This window comes from Copadichromis virginalis, linkage group LG12 (genome assembly GCF_057382275.1).
Source record: "Copadichromis virginalis isolate Kocher_CV1m ecotype Utaka linkage group LG12, C_Virginalis_male_GT1.1, whole genome shotgun sequence".
Classification (NCBI taxonomy): Eukaryota; Metazoa; Chordata; class Actinopteri; order Cichliformes; family Cichlidae; genus Copadichromis; species Copadichromis virginalis.
This window is the reverse complement of record NC_140629.1, coordinates 8035511-8054266: the sequence shown is the minus strand read 5'-3', so window position 1 is coordinate 8054266 and position 18756 is coordinate 8035511. Positions and strand designations below refer to the sequence as shown.

Below are 18756 nucleotides of genomic sequence, written 5' to 3'. Positions count from 1 at the left end.
CAGGCACTTGCCCTGGTGGCCATTCTTTCAGTGGGCATTTCTCAACAACAACTACAAACACTAGTGAAGTGAATGGGCATTTAATTAAATAATGAAACATTTAATTCAATAATTAATGGCATATTTAATTCATTCATTTTGTCACTCCTGGCCCTCCACACCTCACTGCCATGATTGTTTGTGTAGTTATTGGATTCTAAAACTACTAGAATAGAATAGAAAACACATAAGATGCAGTCTCTGTTTTTTCTTCACCTTATTAATTTGAACTGAACTGAAATAAATCCGTTCTTTTCTGTATGGTAATGACTAGGACCTGTCCCAGCTGTCTCTGGTGGATTCAGTATTGTCTCCAATGTTTCTGATAACTTCCAGTTTGGGAAGTTTCCCATGCAGGTGAGGAATGCAGTGACTGACAGACTACCCCTCCTTCATTTAGGACCCATGCCAAACACTGAGTAAAGACTTCCTTGCATTAAACCTGCATAGCTGTTTTCACATTTATAACAAATCACCTAAGTGACCGGCAGTGATCGTATAGTGCTCTGAGTTGTTGCCTAAACAAGCCCTCTTCAAATCGGAGTTACAGCAGAGAGAATATGGCACTGAAGCAATGATGACAGCTTTAATAACCTATTTTATCTTCAATTATTCTTGTATGAAATTCTCTTAAAGTAGCAACTGAATTTCAACCAACTCAGCTAGCTCTGCATATTTTATTTCCTCTGTTAAAATAAAATGTGCCCAGCTGTAATTGTACCTTGCATTAATATGGTGTATTATTGATGGTGACACAGCACTGCTTAGCATGTCGTCCTGAATCTCAGGTGTGCCAATGACCTGTGCAGTATATGAGGCACTAAAATCCTGGTGGATTTCTGGGATACGAACAGGACGGAGTCATGTGAGCTCTATCAATATTGCACCACTTATGTCTCAGACCTGTATTTATGTATTTATGCACTGAAATCGCGCTGTAATATCCAGTTAACTGTCCACATTTGTACTCTGTTTTTCCATTTATTATATTTTTTTTCATTAATTTGTCTGAAAAAAGATCCACGTAGTAACCAAAGAGAGACTAAATCAATGGTCTCTAATAGCAGCCAAATTATAAGAGCTTTCATTAGTGATGGTGAGATGAAGCCTTGTGATGAACTGAAGCTTTCCATCCAACTGGTCGACTCATGGTTCGAAGCATTGTGACGATTCATTGGCTCTACTGCGCCATCAAGTGGACGATTAAAGTCAGACAGGCTCAATGATTATAATGATGTGATGTGTAAACCTCTAAACTTACAGTTTTTTCTGAATGCTTAAACCCTAACTGTGATTCCTGTAGCACAATCTCTAAAACTATTCAGACTTATAGCAAAACCACTCACTGAGTTTGCAAAACTAAAAGCACATAAACTGCTTTGCACTCAGTTTGCAATTTTGTAACACACACTTTGCAAAACGGTAGGCACAATTCACTGCACAACACTCAATTACCAAATTTCCAACACACTCCTAGCAAAAGTATACACATGTATGGCTATCATTAACACTAATTTGCCAACTGTCTGGCACACTTTCACATGTGAAAACTTTTTTAGATAATTAGTTCACTTTGCAATCAGCCTAAGTTGCCTGTAAATTTTAGGTTTCAGTTTAAAATTTTAGTTCTAACCTTTAGGGCCCTGCATGGTCAGGCTCCTCAATATTTATCTGACCTGCTGAAATCACATACATCTTCTCGGGCTTTAAGGTCATTAGATCAGAGACTGTTGGTGGTACCACGCACTCGTTTTAAAACTCGTGGTGATCGGGCCTTTCAGACTGTGGCACCACGGTTGTGGAATTCTCTCCCACTGTCTCTTCGCTGCACGGACTCCATTGATTGTTTTAAGAAACAGCTGAAGACATTTTTATTTAGAAAAGCATTTGATTAATTTCTTCTTATTCTGTTTTTATAGTTTTATTGTCTTACATTGTTTTATTTACTGTTATATTGTTTTATATTCCCATTTTCTGTGTTGTAAAGCACTTTGTGATTTTTATCTGTGAAAAGCGCTATATAAATAAATTTTACTTACTTACTTACTTACTTAAGCACTATAATACAGGTAAGCTGTGTGTGCGGAGTACAATGGAGGGAGCAGAAAGAGTGAGAAGTAGAGGAGGCCGAGGAAGAGGACGTGGAGGTGAAGAAGTAGGATGAAGAGGATGACAAGGACAAGGAGGAGCAAGAGGAAGACGAGGAGGGGGGAGAGGAAGATGAGGAGGGGGGAGAGGAAGGGTAGGAAGAGTAAGAAATAGAATTGCTGATGACAATAGTGGACCATGTAATCAACCATGTAATCAACCGTGGAATGACCCTGAGGGTAGCTGGCCAACGGGTCCAGCCTAACTCGAGCCGCTACACTGTAGCAAGCATCATAAGGACATCTTGAAATGAGAATCGGTTAGTACAGTCACTTCGCACAAAGATTTGTAGCACTGCCATATGCCAATGAGAAACACACCAATACCATTGATGTAAAAATACTGAAATTGTTACTTTACAGAATTGCTAGATGACCAGATGCTGGGGGCAGAGGAAGCATGTTCACTGCAGACCAAGTAACCCATATAGTCATTATGGCGATTGCAAATAATCCTATACTTGGAAATGAACACTTGTGTTTGTTTTGATGTGTTTCAAGTACACCAGTACTTGAAGTTTGGATCCCTCTATGCTTATGGATCTATGACAGAAGTATGAGCTCAAACTGACATAGCCTACCTTGTGCACAGAGAAAGCAAAAGCCAGATGTGTTTTGTATTCATACCATCAGTGTGCAGTTGGCGCATTGTGTGCTTAGTAGATGATGGCTTGTGTGTACTGTTTGATACGGAAACACCATTTTTACGAAGGTGTGAAGAGTTAATCTAGCTGTGTTTGCTTTTGCAAGAGAACTACAATGTTTTGATTATTGGGTGACAGGTTTTCTTATTTGTGTGAAGAGTTTTGCAAAATTAGCCAATAGTTACAAAAAATGTGCTTAGGCATTCAGAAAAAACTGTAATAAACTAAAAGACAGAAATCAGATTATAAGATCTGTGGTGTTGTTGATTTATATTATGGTACTTATCATTTGTGATATTTATTACTGTGTGCATACTTTATTAGGAGAGATGAGATTAAATGTTGTCAGACAAATATTCTCTTCCTTGCTGGTTCCATCGAAGGAGAAATGTTCAAGTAAGTATGTAACTGGGACGTAATCCAATTCCACAACACAATGTGACGGGGAATCAGCTGTGTTTTGCTGCCCAATTTATTTAGAATCTGGTGCAAACCGGCGAGCCAGTTCCTGAATCAGTCACGTGGTACGGACTGCCCGCGAGGCCTCGAACATCACTGCATACGTAATCAAAGCAAGCCTCGATACGCGCTTTACAAAACTACCACGAGATTACCCGACACACGCTTCAAAGCTTCGACACACAGGAGACATCACTACTGCACACAGCCTTCACACGACAACAGGTGCACCACACTGCTAAGTGTGTTTTGTGTTTAGAGTTTTGCTAAATGGGAGACTGAGCTTTGAATAGTGTTTAAGATTTTGGCAACAGTGGGACTGATTTGATGAAAGAGTTTTCATAGTTGACAGTTTAGTTTTTACAATGGGGTTTAGTGTTTTAGCAATTCAGAAAAACTCTAATACACCTGTGCTTTTCCCAGCAACTGAGGCTTTTACCCTGCACAGTTTAAGGTATGATAAAGCACTGACCTTATAAATGGCACAAAATACACATTTTAGCTGGGAGCTGGTCATTCACAGGGGAAAGGCTCCATTGTACAACAACAACAACAGTAGTAATAGTAATAATAAATTATTATTAGTCAGGCAAGTATATCATATACCAAACATGCTTCCAAACTAATGACATTTTTTGCATTCTTCACATCAGGTCAAAATGTACTTTTTTTTAAAAAGTGACTGGCACTGCGGAAATGGATCTACAGCACCACTTAAGAAATTTTAAAGAACTTCTAACAACTTATTTACAGCTTGAAATACGTGTATGACATTTATTACACACAGATTCAGTGAACCCAATCCAAAGAGGAAGTCTGGAAGTCCGCCATTTTGAATGTAAAATGACATTTTGGCACAGTTTTAGTGTTTTCCAGGCATCGCTGGTTTACACATTCGCCTGCAAAGTGAGAGGTCACTGGTTAAATTCCATTTGGTTACTTCAGGAACTTTTTGGGGTTACTTCAGAAAGGGACATCTTCGTCAAAGCCATGTTTGTGGTGGAATTTTGATCATTTATCACTGGACATAAGATTTTCATCTCTAAAAATGTATTTTGTCCAGTCTGTCCCAAACTTCACACTTTTGATGACAGTCTGGCGACGACTACATGCCAATATCTGGTCACACATGGTGCCACAGTTCTCATATAACATTTTAATCAAGACTACCCCACTGTGATTGAAGCATTTCTTGCAAAACAATCATAACCAAACAAAACCTTTCCTGTTCTGTAAATGAACAGTAGGACAAAATGATTACTAGTCATTGCGGAAAGCACAATTAATGTTTTTGTTTACATCGTTGGAACGAGGAAAAATTCCCCCACCACAAAAACAGAAATACTCATGAAAGCAACCTGTAGTGCAAACACGAGGGCTGAATTTATTACTTCCTGCACTAGAAACCTGCCGATGTTGCTGATATGGATAGATCACCAGTCTTCCTTGTCTTTATCTTATTATCTCCTGTTGAGATGTCGCAGCAGAAAATGCAGCCTGGCCTGTTGAAACATTGTTTTTTTTTAGTGTTTCAACTGAAAAAATAGAATGCCTTTGATCCAAATGGAATGGTGACATCTTGTGACATCACAAGATGATGACATAGATCCTTTGTTATGTCATCATCTTGCTGAGAGAAAAAACCCTTAAGTAGGAGCTTTGCTCTGTTAAACTTTAATGCTCAACGGACCTTGACCTGACAGCAAGCAAACCCTTTTTGGAGAGTTTTGAGAGAATTTTACTTAGCAATTCACCGACCAAGCCGACACATTTCACCATGTCAGCTCACCCATCCTTCAGCTCAAATGAGCTTGGATTAGTTAAAGGGAGCATTTTGGGAAAGCACTACAAGGTAGAGGCTTTCCTCGGAGAAGGGGGCTTTGGTATTGTAGCCAAATGTCGTGATACCATGACTAACCGAGCTGTGGCTATTAAAGTGAACAAGAGCCGCCCTGATATTCTGCAACAGGCGAAATTGGAAATTTTCATCCTGGAGCAGCTGCGAAGGTTGGATCCAGATGCCGCCAACATTGTTCAATGGGACGGCTTTTTTCACGACGGAGAGCGGGTTTGCCTGAAATTTGAACTCCTTGATCAATGCCTGAGGGACTACATATGGGACGGGAAAAACCACTGTCTCCCCATAAGCGAAGTCAGGCCAATTTTAGGTCAACTGACAAATGCTCTGTCCCACCTGGGTTCTGTGGGAATGGTGCACGCTGACCTCAAACCTGGAAACATCATGGTTGTAAACCGCCATGAGTCTCCCATCAAAGTCAAACTTATAGACTTTGGCCTCGCATGTCCTGCGTCTGCAGTGATGCCTGGTGACCGTGTGGGGACGGTTGGTTATTGTGCACCTGAGGTTATGCTTGGCCTTCCTTACAATGAAGCAATTGACATGTGGTCTCTGGGGCTGGTAGCTGTGGAGCTTGCTACAGGGCTGCCACTCTACCCTGGAAATGAAGACTATGATGTTTTGAAATTCATCATAGAGACTCAGGGTCAGCCACCAGATCATGTTCTAGACTCTGGCGTCTACACTGAAGACTATTTCATTGAAGACAAAGACAAGCAACAGCGCTGGACATTTAAGACTGACCAACAATTTCAGTATGAGACAGGATATGAGTCCCTGGAGACAAGATGCATAAAACTGACGCGTCTGGATGACCTTGAACAAATAATAATGTTTAGACGAGGACCAGAAGCTGGCCAACGCTTATTTGTCAGCTTAATTAAACAGATGTTGGCCTTGGATGCACACCAGCGGATAACACCCTCGGAGGTTCTCCGGCATCCCTTTTTCAGCCCTAAGAGTTCCCTGTGCATTGACATGAGTGCTGAAATATCACAAAACCCTGTGGTCTTTCAGCACCCTTCAAACTTGGAAAGCAAGAGATCACAGAAAATCAACTGCAGTTTTCAAAACTCGGTTGAATTTTCTCAGCAAGTATTCGTCCACACATCAGCCAGTCCATCATTCAGCTCAGATGAGCTTGAATTAGTTAAAGGGAGCATTTTGGGAAAGCACTACAAGGTAGAGGCTTTCCTCGGAGAAGGGGGCTTTGGTATTGTAGCCAAATGCCGCGACACAACAACCAACCAAGCTGTTGCCATTAAAGTCAACAAGAGCGACCCTGATATTCTGCAACAGGCACATGTGGAAATTTTCATCCTGGAGCAGCTGCGAAGGTTGGATCCAGATGCCGCCAACATTGTTCAATGGAACGGCTTTTTCCACGACGGACAGCGGGTTTGCCTGAAATTTGAACTCCTTGATCAATGCCTGTGGGACTACATAGGGGACCGGAATAAACAGGGTCTCCCCATAAGCGAAGTCAGGCCAATTTTAGGTCAAATCACAAATGCTCTGTCCCACCTGAGTTCTGTGGGAATAGTGCACGCTGACCTCAAACCTGGAAACATCATGGTTGTAAACCGCCATGAGTCTCCCATCAAAGTCAAACTTATAGACTTTGGCCTCGCATGTCCTGCGTCTGCAGTGATACCTGGTGACTTTGTGGGGACGGTTGGTTACTGTGCACCTGAGGTTATGCTTGGCCTTCCTTACAATGAAGCAAGTGACATGTGGTCTCTGGGGCTGGTGGCTGTGGAGCTTGCTACAGGGCTGCCACTCTACCCTTCGGAGAATGACTATGATTATCTGAAATTCATCATAGAGACTCAGGGTCAGCCACCAGATCATGTGCTAGACTCTGGCGTGTACACTGAAAACTATTTCATTGGAGACAAATACAAGCAACAGCGCTGGACATTTAAGACGGAAGAACAATATAAAGGCTCTGTTCCAGGGACAGGACATGAATCCCTGGAGACAAGATACATAATACTTACACGTCTGGATGACCTTGAACAGCTAATGATGTTTAGACGAGGACCAGAAGCTGGCCAACGCTTATTTGTCAGCCTAATTAAACAGATGTTGGCCTTGGATGCACACCAGCGGATAACACCCTCTCAGGTTCTCCGGCATCCCTTTTTCAGCCCTGGCCTCTCTAAAAGGTTCCCATGTATCAACATTGAAAGACCATACTGAATCAGTCTCCAGCATGGCATCTTCCACCCTGGACAAAAGTGATAAAAATACAAACTGGGGTTGGAAAATGACATTAACAGCAAATTACAATGCAAAAATTAATTAAGCTGCTCCAAAAATGATCACTTTGGCTTCTTTTTTTTAAATTTTCACTCCCCCCACCCCAACCAGTCGTGGCAGAGGGCTGTCCCTTCCTGAGCCTGGCTCTGTTGAAGGTTTCTTCCTTTTTAAAGGGAGTTTTTCCTTCCCACTGTCGCTAAATGCTTGCTCATAGGGAAATCTTCTGATTGTTGGAGTGGCCAAAACTCTAGGGGAAGTAGCAATTCTTGTGAAAATTTAAAAAAAAAAGCCTACCAATCTTCAAAGCGCAGCAGTGGACACCTTACCATCACATCAGTCCTTCAATCAGACCTAAAACACCACCTTTACAGAAATAAATTCCATACAAATTGGAAATAAATTGCGTAATAATTGTTGTTTTTGATTGTTTATAAATATATAGAGCTACCCTTCAGCCTCCTAGTAGACATACCTGTGTTATGAATGTGAAACTCCTCTGATTTTCAGAAAAGTTGACCTCTGACCTTGAAGTCAAGGTCATTGAGATTTAAGCTTCACAGAGATTTTCAGTAGATGCAACCATGGTATTGACTTGAAAATTCTACACTATCAAAGACTTAGGTGCCCACAGCACCTCGCCATATACAAAAGATTTTTCTATTCATTTATGTATTATTAGTTTATTTATTTCTTCATCCCGCTCTCTCTCTTTTTTTTAATTCACCTTTCTGTTGCGATGCTCTGGACATTTCTAAACCCCACAAGTTCAGCCTCAATTTTCAACCCAATTTTCCTATACTTTCACTTGAACACGTCCAGCCTTCACCTCTCACCGGTCCTCGTCCCCTCTTCTCACAGCTTCCTGTGTGGCCTCCCAAATCAAACACAGGCCCAAATCAGCCGTTTCTTCTTCTCTGTTCATTCTCTCTTCATCTTTTCAGTCTTTTCTTGGCGGTTAACTCCCAGCATGGCAAATATGAACTCAGACAGTCCAATGCAGTGCTTTCACACAGTCATGTCACTGGTACTCTTTCCAGCTTGTAATTCAGAGCACATGTTCCATTAACATACATGCTGCTGGACCCTTCAGTGTTTTAGGTCAGTTGTACTGTCTTCTGCCTGCTGTTAATTCTTCAAATCTACGGTGTTGTTCTGTCTGTTTTCTGTCTTCATCAGGAGATTGACTGTCCTTTAAGCTTCTTCTCAGGATAAGGGCAGGATGAGAGGTGAAGCTGTAAAATTTCAGCCAAAGCCTGGCCTGTTTGTCGTTCCAATTATGTTAATCTATCATTTTGCCGCTGTACTCATCTGAGGTTGAGCCAAGTCCATGGGCACCTGTATTAACACACTAAGACATTTATTTAATATCATTTTCATTACTATTTCTTAGCACTTTCACTCTCTAATTCCTCTGTTTTCCTTTTGAAACGTCTCTCACAATCAATTCTGTTATGAATTTTTTACTTATCCAAGGCTCTAATAACCTCATGCCAAGTAGTTCCATTTGCAACTCATTTTTTAAAAATATTGCATATTATGATTTTTTACCCCCCAAAAAACAGGGGTTTTTATGACAATAAAGCCATAAAAACCTACAAAATATGAAAAAAATTATGAAAAACTTTATATCAGTGGATAGGTCTGAAGTTGTTTAAAAGATCTGATGTGAAAAAAAATGAAAAAAAAATTCATAAAATCCATTGCTATATCACCTTTTGGATGGGGACCATTTTGGGTCCCGACGACCGTGAAAGGGTGTAAATTCTGACGACCAACCAAGAGTTAATATCATTTTCATTACTATTTCTTAGCACTTTCACTCTCTAATTCCTCTGTTTTTCTTTTGAAACGTCTCTCACAAGCTCACAAGCTATATTCAGACTTCCTGCTTCACTTCCTGCCAGACACACACACACACACACACACTCTTCACTTTACTGGATTTTCATCCGTTTCTACAGCCTAATCAAGCTCTTATTTTATGTTCACACTCTATATACCCTCTGTAACTCTACTAATTCTAATATAAAAAGAATGCACCCTCAGTACAGAAAAACAGAAAAGTCAGTGATGTACAAATGTAGCAAAAATAGGAAACATTAGAACTGTAAATGTTTTCTTCCTTGTCTGCAGATTAACAGTCCACAGGTTGGGTGCTTGCACTCTGATTCGTTCCCTGGAGATAAAGGAGAGAGAGCTCAGAGGACAGCAAGATGGAGGAGTGAAGGAGAAGGTGGTGCAGCTCAGTGTCCAATCAGGAGTGAGCAGTTCTTTCACCACCTTCATTGCTGTCAACAAAGACAACAGAGAGGCGATCCAAGGACCTCTGCACCGCAGACATATTCTACCACCCTGTGAGGTTTGTTTAAAGCAAACAAAGCAATACCATGAAACTGTTAACAGCAGGATGTCAGAGTCAATAGAGAGGACTCAAAAGAGCAACTTCAAATCAAACTATTTATGTAGTAGGTGTTTCTTTGCCAATGTCTTTCCCCTGCATTAGAAAGTAATAAGCCAGATGGAAGTACAACACACATCTATGCATTTCTATAAAAACTGACCTGCCCTGAACTTATAATCTCTCTCTCTCTCTCTTTGTTTTTCCTTAAAGTGATGGCTGTCCATTCGTCCTGTAAAAGTTGTAAATATAAACCTGAATGAATGGGAGTAGAAACTGTGTGTGCGCATGAAGACATGCTTGTGTCGCTGAGATTGAACAGATTTATGTATGTTCACGTAGCCAAGTGATAATCATATATAATAATCACTGAATAGTAATAATGTTATTGAACAGGTTAAACATTTAGATATCACAAAAAGTTGCAAAAAAGCAAAAAAAAAACCCACACACAGCTGTGAAGTCAGCTGCACATGAATAACATTAGTACAATGACAACTTTAATCAGAGTGAGTTCAGAAGATCCAAAAGTGGGACACTAAAAACAAGCTAGTGAAAGCAAAAAGTGACTTTGAAAAATTTATTTCATAGAATTAAAGCACTGATAGGAAAAAAAACTAAACATGAGAAGAATGGCAATCCTGCAGCGACCAATCAAAGAAGACTGTAATGGCTGCATTGTAAAGAAGTGAGTGAAGAAAGCTGATTTTTTTTTAGTTTTTCTGAGATATGCAGAGTTTTAACGAACAATTTGAACACTATTATTCATTTACATTATTTGTTCTCAACAGAGATGGGCAGTAATGCGTTACAAGTAACGAGTTACTGTAATCCGATTACAGGCACTTGCCCTGGTGGCCATTCTTTCAGTGGGCATTTCTCAACAACAACTACAAACACTAGTGAAGTGAATGGGCATTTAATTAAATAATGAAACATTTAATTCAATAATTAATGGCATATTTAATTCATTCATTTTGTCACTCCTGGCCCTCCACACCTCACTGCCATGATTGTTTGTGTAGTTATTGGATTCTAAAACTACTAGAATAGAATAGAAAACACATAAGATGCAGTCTCTGTTTTTTCTTCACCTTATTAATTTGAACTGAACTGAAATAAATCCGTTCTTTTCTGTATGGTAATGACTAGGACCTGTCCCAGCTGTCTCTGGTGGATTCAGTATTGTCTCCAATGTTTCTGATAACTTCCAGTTTGGGAAGTTTCCCATGCAGGTGAGGAATGCAGTGACTGACAGACTACCCCTCCTTCATTTAGGACCCATGCCAAACACTGAGTAAAGACTTCCTTGCATTAAACCTGCATAGCTGTTTTCACATTTATAACAAATCACCTAAGTGACCGGCAGTGATCGTATAGTGCTCTGAGTTGTTGCCTAAACAAGCCCTCTTCAAATCGGAGTTACAGCAGAGAGAATATGGCACTGAAGCAATGATGACAGCTTTAATAACCTATTTTATCTTCAATTATTCTTGTATGAAATTCTCTTAAAGTAGCAACTGAATTTCAACCAACTCAGCTAGCTCTGCATATTTTATTTCCTCTGTTAAAATAAAATGTGCCCAGCTGTAATTGTACCTTGCATTAATATGGTGTATTATTGATGGTGACACAGCACTGCTTAGCATGTCGTCCTGAATCTCAGGTGTGCCAATGACCTGTGCAGTATATGAGGCACTAAAATCCTGGTGGATTTCTGGGATACGAACAGGACGGAGTCATGTGAGCTCTATCAATATTGCACCACTTATGTCTCAGACCTGTATTTATGTATTTATGCACTGAAATCGCGCTGTAATATCCAGTTAACTGTCCACATTTGTACTCTGTTTTTCCATTTATTATATTTTTTTTCATTAATTTGTCTGAAAAAAGATCCACGTAGTAACCAAAGAGAGACTAAATCAATGGTCTCTAATAGCAGCCAAATTATAAGAGCTTTCATTAGTGATGGTGAGATGAAGCCTTGTGATGAACTGAAGCTTTCCATCCAACTGGTCGACTCATGGTTCGAAGCATTGTGACGATTCATTGGCTCTACTGCGCCATCAAGTGGACGATTAAAGTCAGACAGGCTCAATGATTATAATGATGTGATGTGTAAACCTCTAAACTTACAGTTTTTTCTGAATGCTTAAACCCTAACTGTGATTCCTGTAGCACAATCTCTAAAACTATTCAGACTTATAGCAAAACCACTCACTGAGTTTGCAAAACTAAAAGCACATAAACTGCTTTGCACTCAGTTTGCAATTTTGTAACACACACTTTGCAAAACGGTAGGCACAATTCACTGCACAACACTCAATTACCAAATTTCCAACACACTCCTAGCAAAAGTATACACATGTATGGCTATCATTAACACTAATTTGCCAACTGTCTGGCACACTTTCACATGTGAAAACTTTTTTAGATAATTAGTTCACTTTGCAATCAGCCTAAGCACTATAATACAGGTAAGCTGTGTGTGCGGAGTACAATGGAGGGAGCAGAAAGAGTGAGAAGTAGAGGAGGCCGAGGAAGAGGACGTGGAGGTGAAGAAGTAGGATGAAGAGGACGACAAGGACAAGGAGGAGCAAGAGGAAGACGAGGAGGGGGGAGAGGAAGATGAGGAGGGGGGAGAGGAAGGGTAGGAAGAGTAAGAAATAGAATTGCTGATGACAATAGTGGACCATGTAATCAACCGTGTAATCAACCGTGGAATGACCCTGAGGGTAGCTGGCCAACGGGTCCAGCCTAACTCGAGTCGCTACACTGTAGCAAGCATCATAAGGACATCTTGAAATGAGAATCGGTTAGTACAGTCACTTCGCACAAAGATTTGTAGCACTGCCATATGCCAATGAGAAACACACCAATACCATTGATGTAAAAATACTGAAATTGTTACTTTACAGAATTGCTAGATGACCAGATGCTGGGGGCAGAGGAAGCATGTTCACTGCAGACCAAGTAACCCATATAGTCATTATGGCGATTGCAAATAATCCTATACTTGGAAATGAACACTTGTGTTTGTTTTGATGTGTTTCAAGTACACCAGTACTTGAAGTTTGGATCCCTCTATGCTTATGGATCTATGACAGAAGTATGAGCTCAAACTGACATAGCCTACCTTGTGCACAGAGAAAGCAAAAGCCAGATGTGTTTTGTATTCATACCATCAGTGTGCAGTTGGCGCATTGTGTGCTTAGTAGATGATGGCTTGTGTGTACTGTTTGATACGGAAACACCATTTTTACGAAGGTGTGAAGAGTTAATCTAGCTGTGTTTGCTTTTGCAAGAGAACTACAATGTTTTGATTATTGGGTGACAGGTTTTCTTATTTGTGTGAAGAGTTTTGCAAAATTAGCCAATAGTTACAAAAAATGTGCTTAGGCATTCAGAAAAAACTGTAATAAACTAAAAGACAGAAATCAGATTATAAGATCTGTGGTGTTGTTGATTTATATTATGGTACTTATCATTTGTGATATTTATTACTGTGTGCATACTTTATTAGGAGAGATGAGATTAAATGTTGTCAGACAAATATTCTCTTCCTTGCTGGTTCCATCGAAGGAGAAATGTTCAAGTAAGTATGTAACTGGGACGTAATCCAATTCCACAACACAATGTGACGGGGAATCAGCTGTGTTTTGCTGCCCAATTTATTTAGAATCTGGTGCAAACCGGCGAGCCAGTTCCTGAATCAGTCACGTGGTACGGACTGCCCGCGAGGCCTCGAACATCACTGCATACGTAATCAAAGCAAGCCTCGATACGCGCTTTACAAAACTACCACGAGATTACCCGACACACGCTTCAAAGCTTCGACACACAGGAGACATCACTACTGCACACAGCCTTCACACGACAACAGGTGCACCACACTGCTAAGTGTGTTTTGTGTTTAGAGTTTTGCTAAATGGGAGACTGAGCTTTGAATAGTGTTTAAGATTTTGGCAACAGTGGGACTGATTTGATGAAAGAGTTTTCATAGTTGACAGTTTAGTTTTTACAATGGGGTTTAGTGTTTTAGCAATTCAGAAAAACTCTAATACACCTGTGCTTTTCCCAGCAACTGAGGCTTTTACCCTGCACAGTTTAAGGTATGATAAAGCACTGACCTTATAAATGGCACAAAATACACATTTTAGCTGGGAGCTGGTCATTCACAGGGGAAAGGCTCCATTGTACAACAACAACAACAGTAGTAATAGTAATAATAAATTATTATTAGTCAGGCAAGTATATCATATACCAAACATGCTTCCAAACTAATGACATTTTTTGCATTCTTCACATCAGGTCAAAATGTACTTTTTTTTAAAAAGTGACTGGCACTGCGGAAATGGATCTACAGCACCACTTAAGAAATTTTAATGAACTTCTAACAACTTATTTACAGCTTGAAATACGTGTATGACATTTATTACACACAGATTCAGTGAACCCAATCCAAAGAGGAAGTCTGGAAGTCCGCCATTTTGAATGTAAAATGACATTTTGGCACAGTTTTAGTGTTTTCCAGGCATCGCTGGTTTACACATTCGCCTGCAAAGTGAGAGGTCACTGGTTAAATTCCATTTGGTTACTTCAGGAACTTTTTGGGGTTACTTCAGAAAGGGACATCTTTGTCAAAGCCATGTTTGTGGTGGAATTTTGATCATTTATCACTGGACATAAGATTTTCATCTCTAAAAATGTATTTTGTCCAGTCTGTCCCAAACTTCACACTTTTGATGACAGTCTGGCGACGACTACATGCCAATATCTGGTCACACATGGTGCCACAGTTCTCACATAACATTTTAATCAAGACTACCCCACTGTGATTGAAGTATTTCTTGCAAAACAATCATAACCAAACAAAACCTTTCCTGTTCTGTAAATGAACAGTAGGACAAAATGATTACTAGTCATTGCGGAAAGCACAATTAATGTTTTTGTTTACATCGTTGGAACGAGGAAAAATTCCCCCACCACAAAAACAGAAATACTCATGAAAGCAACCTGTAGTGCAAACACGAGGGCTGAATTTATTACTTCCTGCACTAGAAACCTGCCGATGTTGCTGATATGGATAGATCACCAGTCTTCCTTGTCTTTATCTTATTATCTCCTGTTGAGATGTCGCAGCAGAAAATGCAGCCTGGCCTGTTGAAACATTGTTTTTTTTTAGTGTTTCAACTGAAAAAATAGAATGCCTTTGATCCAAATGGAATGCATCTTGTGAAAAAAGGTGACATCTTGTGACATCACAAGATGATGACATAGATCCTTTGTTATGTCATCATCTTGCTGAGAGAAAAAACCCTTAAGTAGGAGCTTTGCTCTGTTAAACTTTAATGCTCAACGGACCTTGACCTGACAGCAAGCAAACCCTTTTTGGAGAGTTTTGAGAGAATTTTACTTAGCAATTCACCGACCAAGCCGACACATTTCACCATGTCAGCTCACCCATCCTTCAGCTCAAATGAGCTTGGATTAGTTAAAGGGAGCATTTTGGGAAAGCACTACAAGGTAGAGGCTTTCCTCGGAGAAGGGGGCTTTGGTATTGTAGCCAAATGTCGTGATACCATGACTAACCGAGCTGTGGCTATTAAAGTGAACAAGAGCCGCCCTGATATTCTGCAACAGGCGAAATTGGAAATTTTCATCCTGGAGCAGCTGCGAAGGTTGGATTCAGATGCCGCCAACATTGTTCAATGGGACGGCTTTTTTCACGACGGAGAGCGGGTTTGCCTGAAATTTGAACTCCTTGATCAATGCCTGAGGGACTACATATGGGACCGGAAAAACCACTGTCTCCCCATAAGCGAAGTCAGGCCAATTTTAGGTCAACTGACAAATGCTCTGTCCCACCTGGGTTCTGTGGGAATGGTGCACGCTGACCTCAAACCTGGAAACATCATGGTTGTAAACCGCCATGAGTCTCCCATCAAAGTCAAACTTATAGACTTTGGCCTCGCATGTCCTGCGTCTGCAGTGATGCCTGGTGACCGTGTGGGGACGGTTGGTTATTGTGCACCTGAGGTTATGCTTGGCCTTCCTTACAATGAAGCAATTGACATGTGGTCTCTGGGGCTGGTAGCTGTGGAGCTTGCTACAGGGCTGCCACTCTACCCTGGAAATGAAGACTATGATGTTTTGAAATTCATCATAGAGACTCAGGGTCAGCCACCAGATCATGTTCTAGACTCTGGCGTCTACACTGAAGACTATTTCATTGAAGACAAAGACAAGCAACAGCGCTGGACATTTAAGACTGACCAACAATTTAAGTATGAGACAGGATATGAGTCCCTGGAGACAAGATGCATAAAACTGACGCGTCTGGATGACCTTGAACAAATAATAATGTTTAGACGAGGACCAGAAGCTGGCCAACGCTTATTTGTCAGCTTAATTAAACAGATGTTGGCCTTGGATGCACACCAGCGGATAACACCCTCGGAGGTTCTCCGGCATCCCTTTTTCAGCCCTAAGAGTTCCCTGTGCATTGACATGAGTGCTGAAATATCACAAAACCCTGTGGTCTTTCAGCACCCTTCAAACTTGGAAAGCAAGAGATCACAGAAAATCAACTGCAGTTTTCAAAACTCGGTTGAATTTTCTCAGCAAGTATTCGTCCACACATCAGCCAGTCCATCATTCAGCTCAGATGAGCTTGAATTAGTTAAAGGGAGCATTTTGGGAAAGCACTACAAGGTAGAGGCTTTCCTCGGAGAAGGGGGCTTTGGTATTGTAGCCAAATGCCGCGACACAACAACCAACCAAGCTGTTGCCATTAAAGTCAACAAGAGCGACCCTGATATTCTGCAACAGGCACATGTGGAAATTTTCATCTTGGAGCAGCTGCGAAGGTTGGATCCAGATGCCGCCAACATTGTTCAATGGAACGGCTTTTTCCACGACGGACAGCGGGTTTGCCTGAAATTTGAACTCCTTGATCAATGCCTGTGGGACTACATAGGGGACCGGAATAAACAGGGTCTCCCCATAAGCGAAGTCAGGCCAATTTTAGGTCAAATCACAAATGCTCTGTCCCACCTGAGTTCTGTGGGAATAGTGCACGCTGACCTCAAACCTGGAAACATCATGGTTGTAAACCGCCATGAGTCTCCCATCAAAGTCAAACTTATAGACTTTGGCCTCGCATGTCCTGCGTCTGCAGTGATACCTGGTGACTTTGTGGGGACGGTTGGTTACTGTGCACCTGAGGTTATGCTTGGCCTTCCTTACAATGAAGCAAGTGACATGTGGTCTCTGGGGCTGGTGGCTGTGGAGCTTGCTACAGGGGTGCCACTCTACCCTTCGGAGAATGACTATGATTATCTGAAATTCATCATAGAGACTCAGGGTCAGCCACCAGATCATGTGCTAGACTCTGGCGTGTACACTGAAAACTATTTCATTGGAGACAAATACAAGCAACAGCGCTGGACATTTAAGACGGAAGAACAATATAAAGACTCTGTTCCAGGGACAGGACATGAATCCCTGGAGACAAGATACATAATACTTACACGTCTGGATGACCTCGAACAGCTAATGATGTTTAGACGAGGACCAGAAGCGGGCCAACGCTTATTTGTCAGCCTAATTAAACAGATGTTGGCCTTGGATGCACACCAGCGGATAACACCCTCTCAGGTTCTCCGGCATCCCTTTTTCAGCCCTGGCCTCTCTAAAAGGTTCCCATGTATCAACATTGAAAGACCATACTGAATCAGTCTCCAGCATGGCATCTTCCACCCTGGACAAAAGTGATAAAAATACAAACTGGGGTTGGAAAATGACATTAACAGCAAATTACAATGCAAAAATTAATTAAGCTGCTCCAAAAATGATCACTTTGGCTTCTTTTTTTTTAATTTTCACTCCCCCCACCCCAACCAGTCGTGGCAGAGGGCTGTCCCTTCCTGAGCCTGGCTCTGTTGAAGGTTTCTTCCTTTTTAAAGGGAGTTTTTCCTTCCCACTGTCGCTAAATGCTTGCTCATAGGGAAATCTTCTGATTGTTGGAGTGGCCAAAACTCTAGGGGAAGTAGCAATTCTTGTGAAAATTTAAAAAAAAAAGCCTACCAATCTTCAAAGCGCAGCAGTGGACACCTTACCATCACATCAGTCCTTCAATCAGACCTAAAACACCACCTTTACAGAAATAAATTCCATACAAATTGGAAATAAATTGCGTAATAATTGTTGTTTTTGATTGTTTATAAATATATAGAGCTACCCTTCAGCCTCCTAGTAGACATACCTGTGTTATGAATGTGAAACTCCTCTGATTTTCAGAAAAGTTGACCTCTGACCTTGAAGTCAAGGTCATTGAGATTTAAGCTTCACAGAGATTTTCAGTAGATGCAACCATGGTATTGACTTGAAAATTCTACACTATCAAAGACTTAGGTGCCCACAGCACCGCGCCATATACAAAAGATTTTTCTATTCATTTATGTATTATTAGTTTATTTATTTCTTCATCCCGCTCTCTCTCTTTTTTTTAATTCACCTTTCTGTTGCGATGCTCTGGACATTTCTAAACCCCACAAGTTCAGCCTCAATTTTCAACCCAATTTTCCTATACTTTCACTTGAACACGTCCAGCCTTCACCTCTCACCGGTCCTCGTCCCCTCTTCTCACAGCTTCCTGTGTGGCCTCCCAAATCAAACACAGGCCCAAATCAGCCGTTTCTTCTTCTCTGTTCATTCTCTCTTCATCTTTTCAGTCTTTTCTTGGCGGTTAACTCCCAGCATGGCAAATATGAACTCAGACAGTCCAATGCAGTGCTTTCACACAGTCATGTCACTGGTACTCTTTCCAGCTTGTAATTCAGAGCACATGTTCCATTAACATACATGCTGCTGGACCCTTCAGTGTTTTAGGTCAGTTGTACTGTCTTCTGCCTGCTGTTAATTCTTCAAATCTACGGTGTTGTT

At 41.0% G+C, this 18756-nt stretch overlaps 1 protein-coding gene and 1 long non-coding RNA gene across 2 annotated transcripts; both read left to right on the top strand.

Annotated features, from left to right (window-relative positions):
* Positions 1-1636: 1636 nt before the first annotated feature.
* LOC146696469 (uncharacterized) lies at positions 1637-4765 on the top strand. The gene is made up of 2 exons (XR_014923248.1): positions 1637-2446; positions 2550-4765. It is a non-coding gene; the product is annotated as an uncharacterized LOC146696469 (long non-coding RNA).
* A 126-nt stretch (positions 4766-4891) lies between these two features.
* On the top strand, positions 4892-18023 carry LOC146696468 (uncharacterized). The gene is made up of 3 exons (XM_085474061.1): positions 4892-7346; positions 9592-9768; positions 15163-18023. The coding sequence occupies exons 1-3, from the start codon at positions 5067-5069 to the stop codon at positions 17542-17544; spliced, it is 4839 nt and encodes a 1612-aa protein (XP_085330187.1). The 5' UTR covers positions 4892-5066; the 3' UTR covers positions 17545-18023.
* The last annotated feature ends 733 nt before the right edge of the window (positions 18024-18756 follow it).

Excerpts from the sequence above, each read along its gene's own strand:
- LOC146696468 (XM_085474061.1), top strand. The coding sequence starts at position 5,067 with ATGTCAGCTCACCCATCCTTCAGCTCAAATGAGCTTGGATTAGTTAAA. Across the intron at positions 7,347-9,591 it reads TCAACATTGAAAGACCATAC|ATAAAGGAGAGAGAGCTCAG; the intron begins TGAATCAGTCTC and ends CGTTCCCTGGAG. Across the intron at positions 9,769-15,162 it reads ATATTCTACCACCCTGTGAG|TGCTCAACGGACCTTGACCT; the intron begins GTTTGTTTAAAG and ends GTTAAACTTTAA.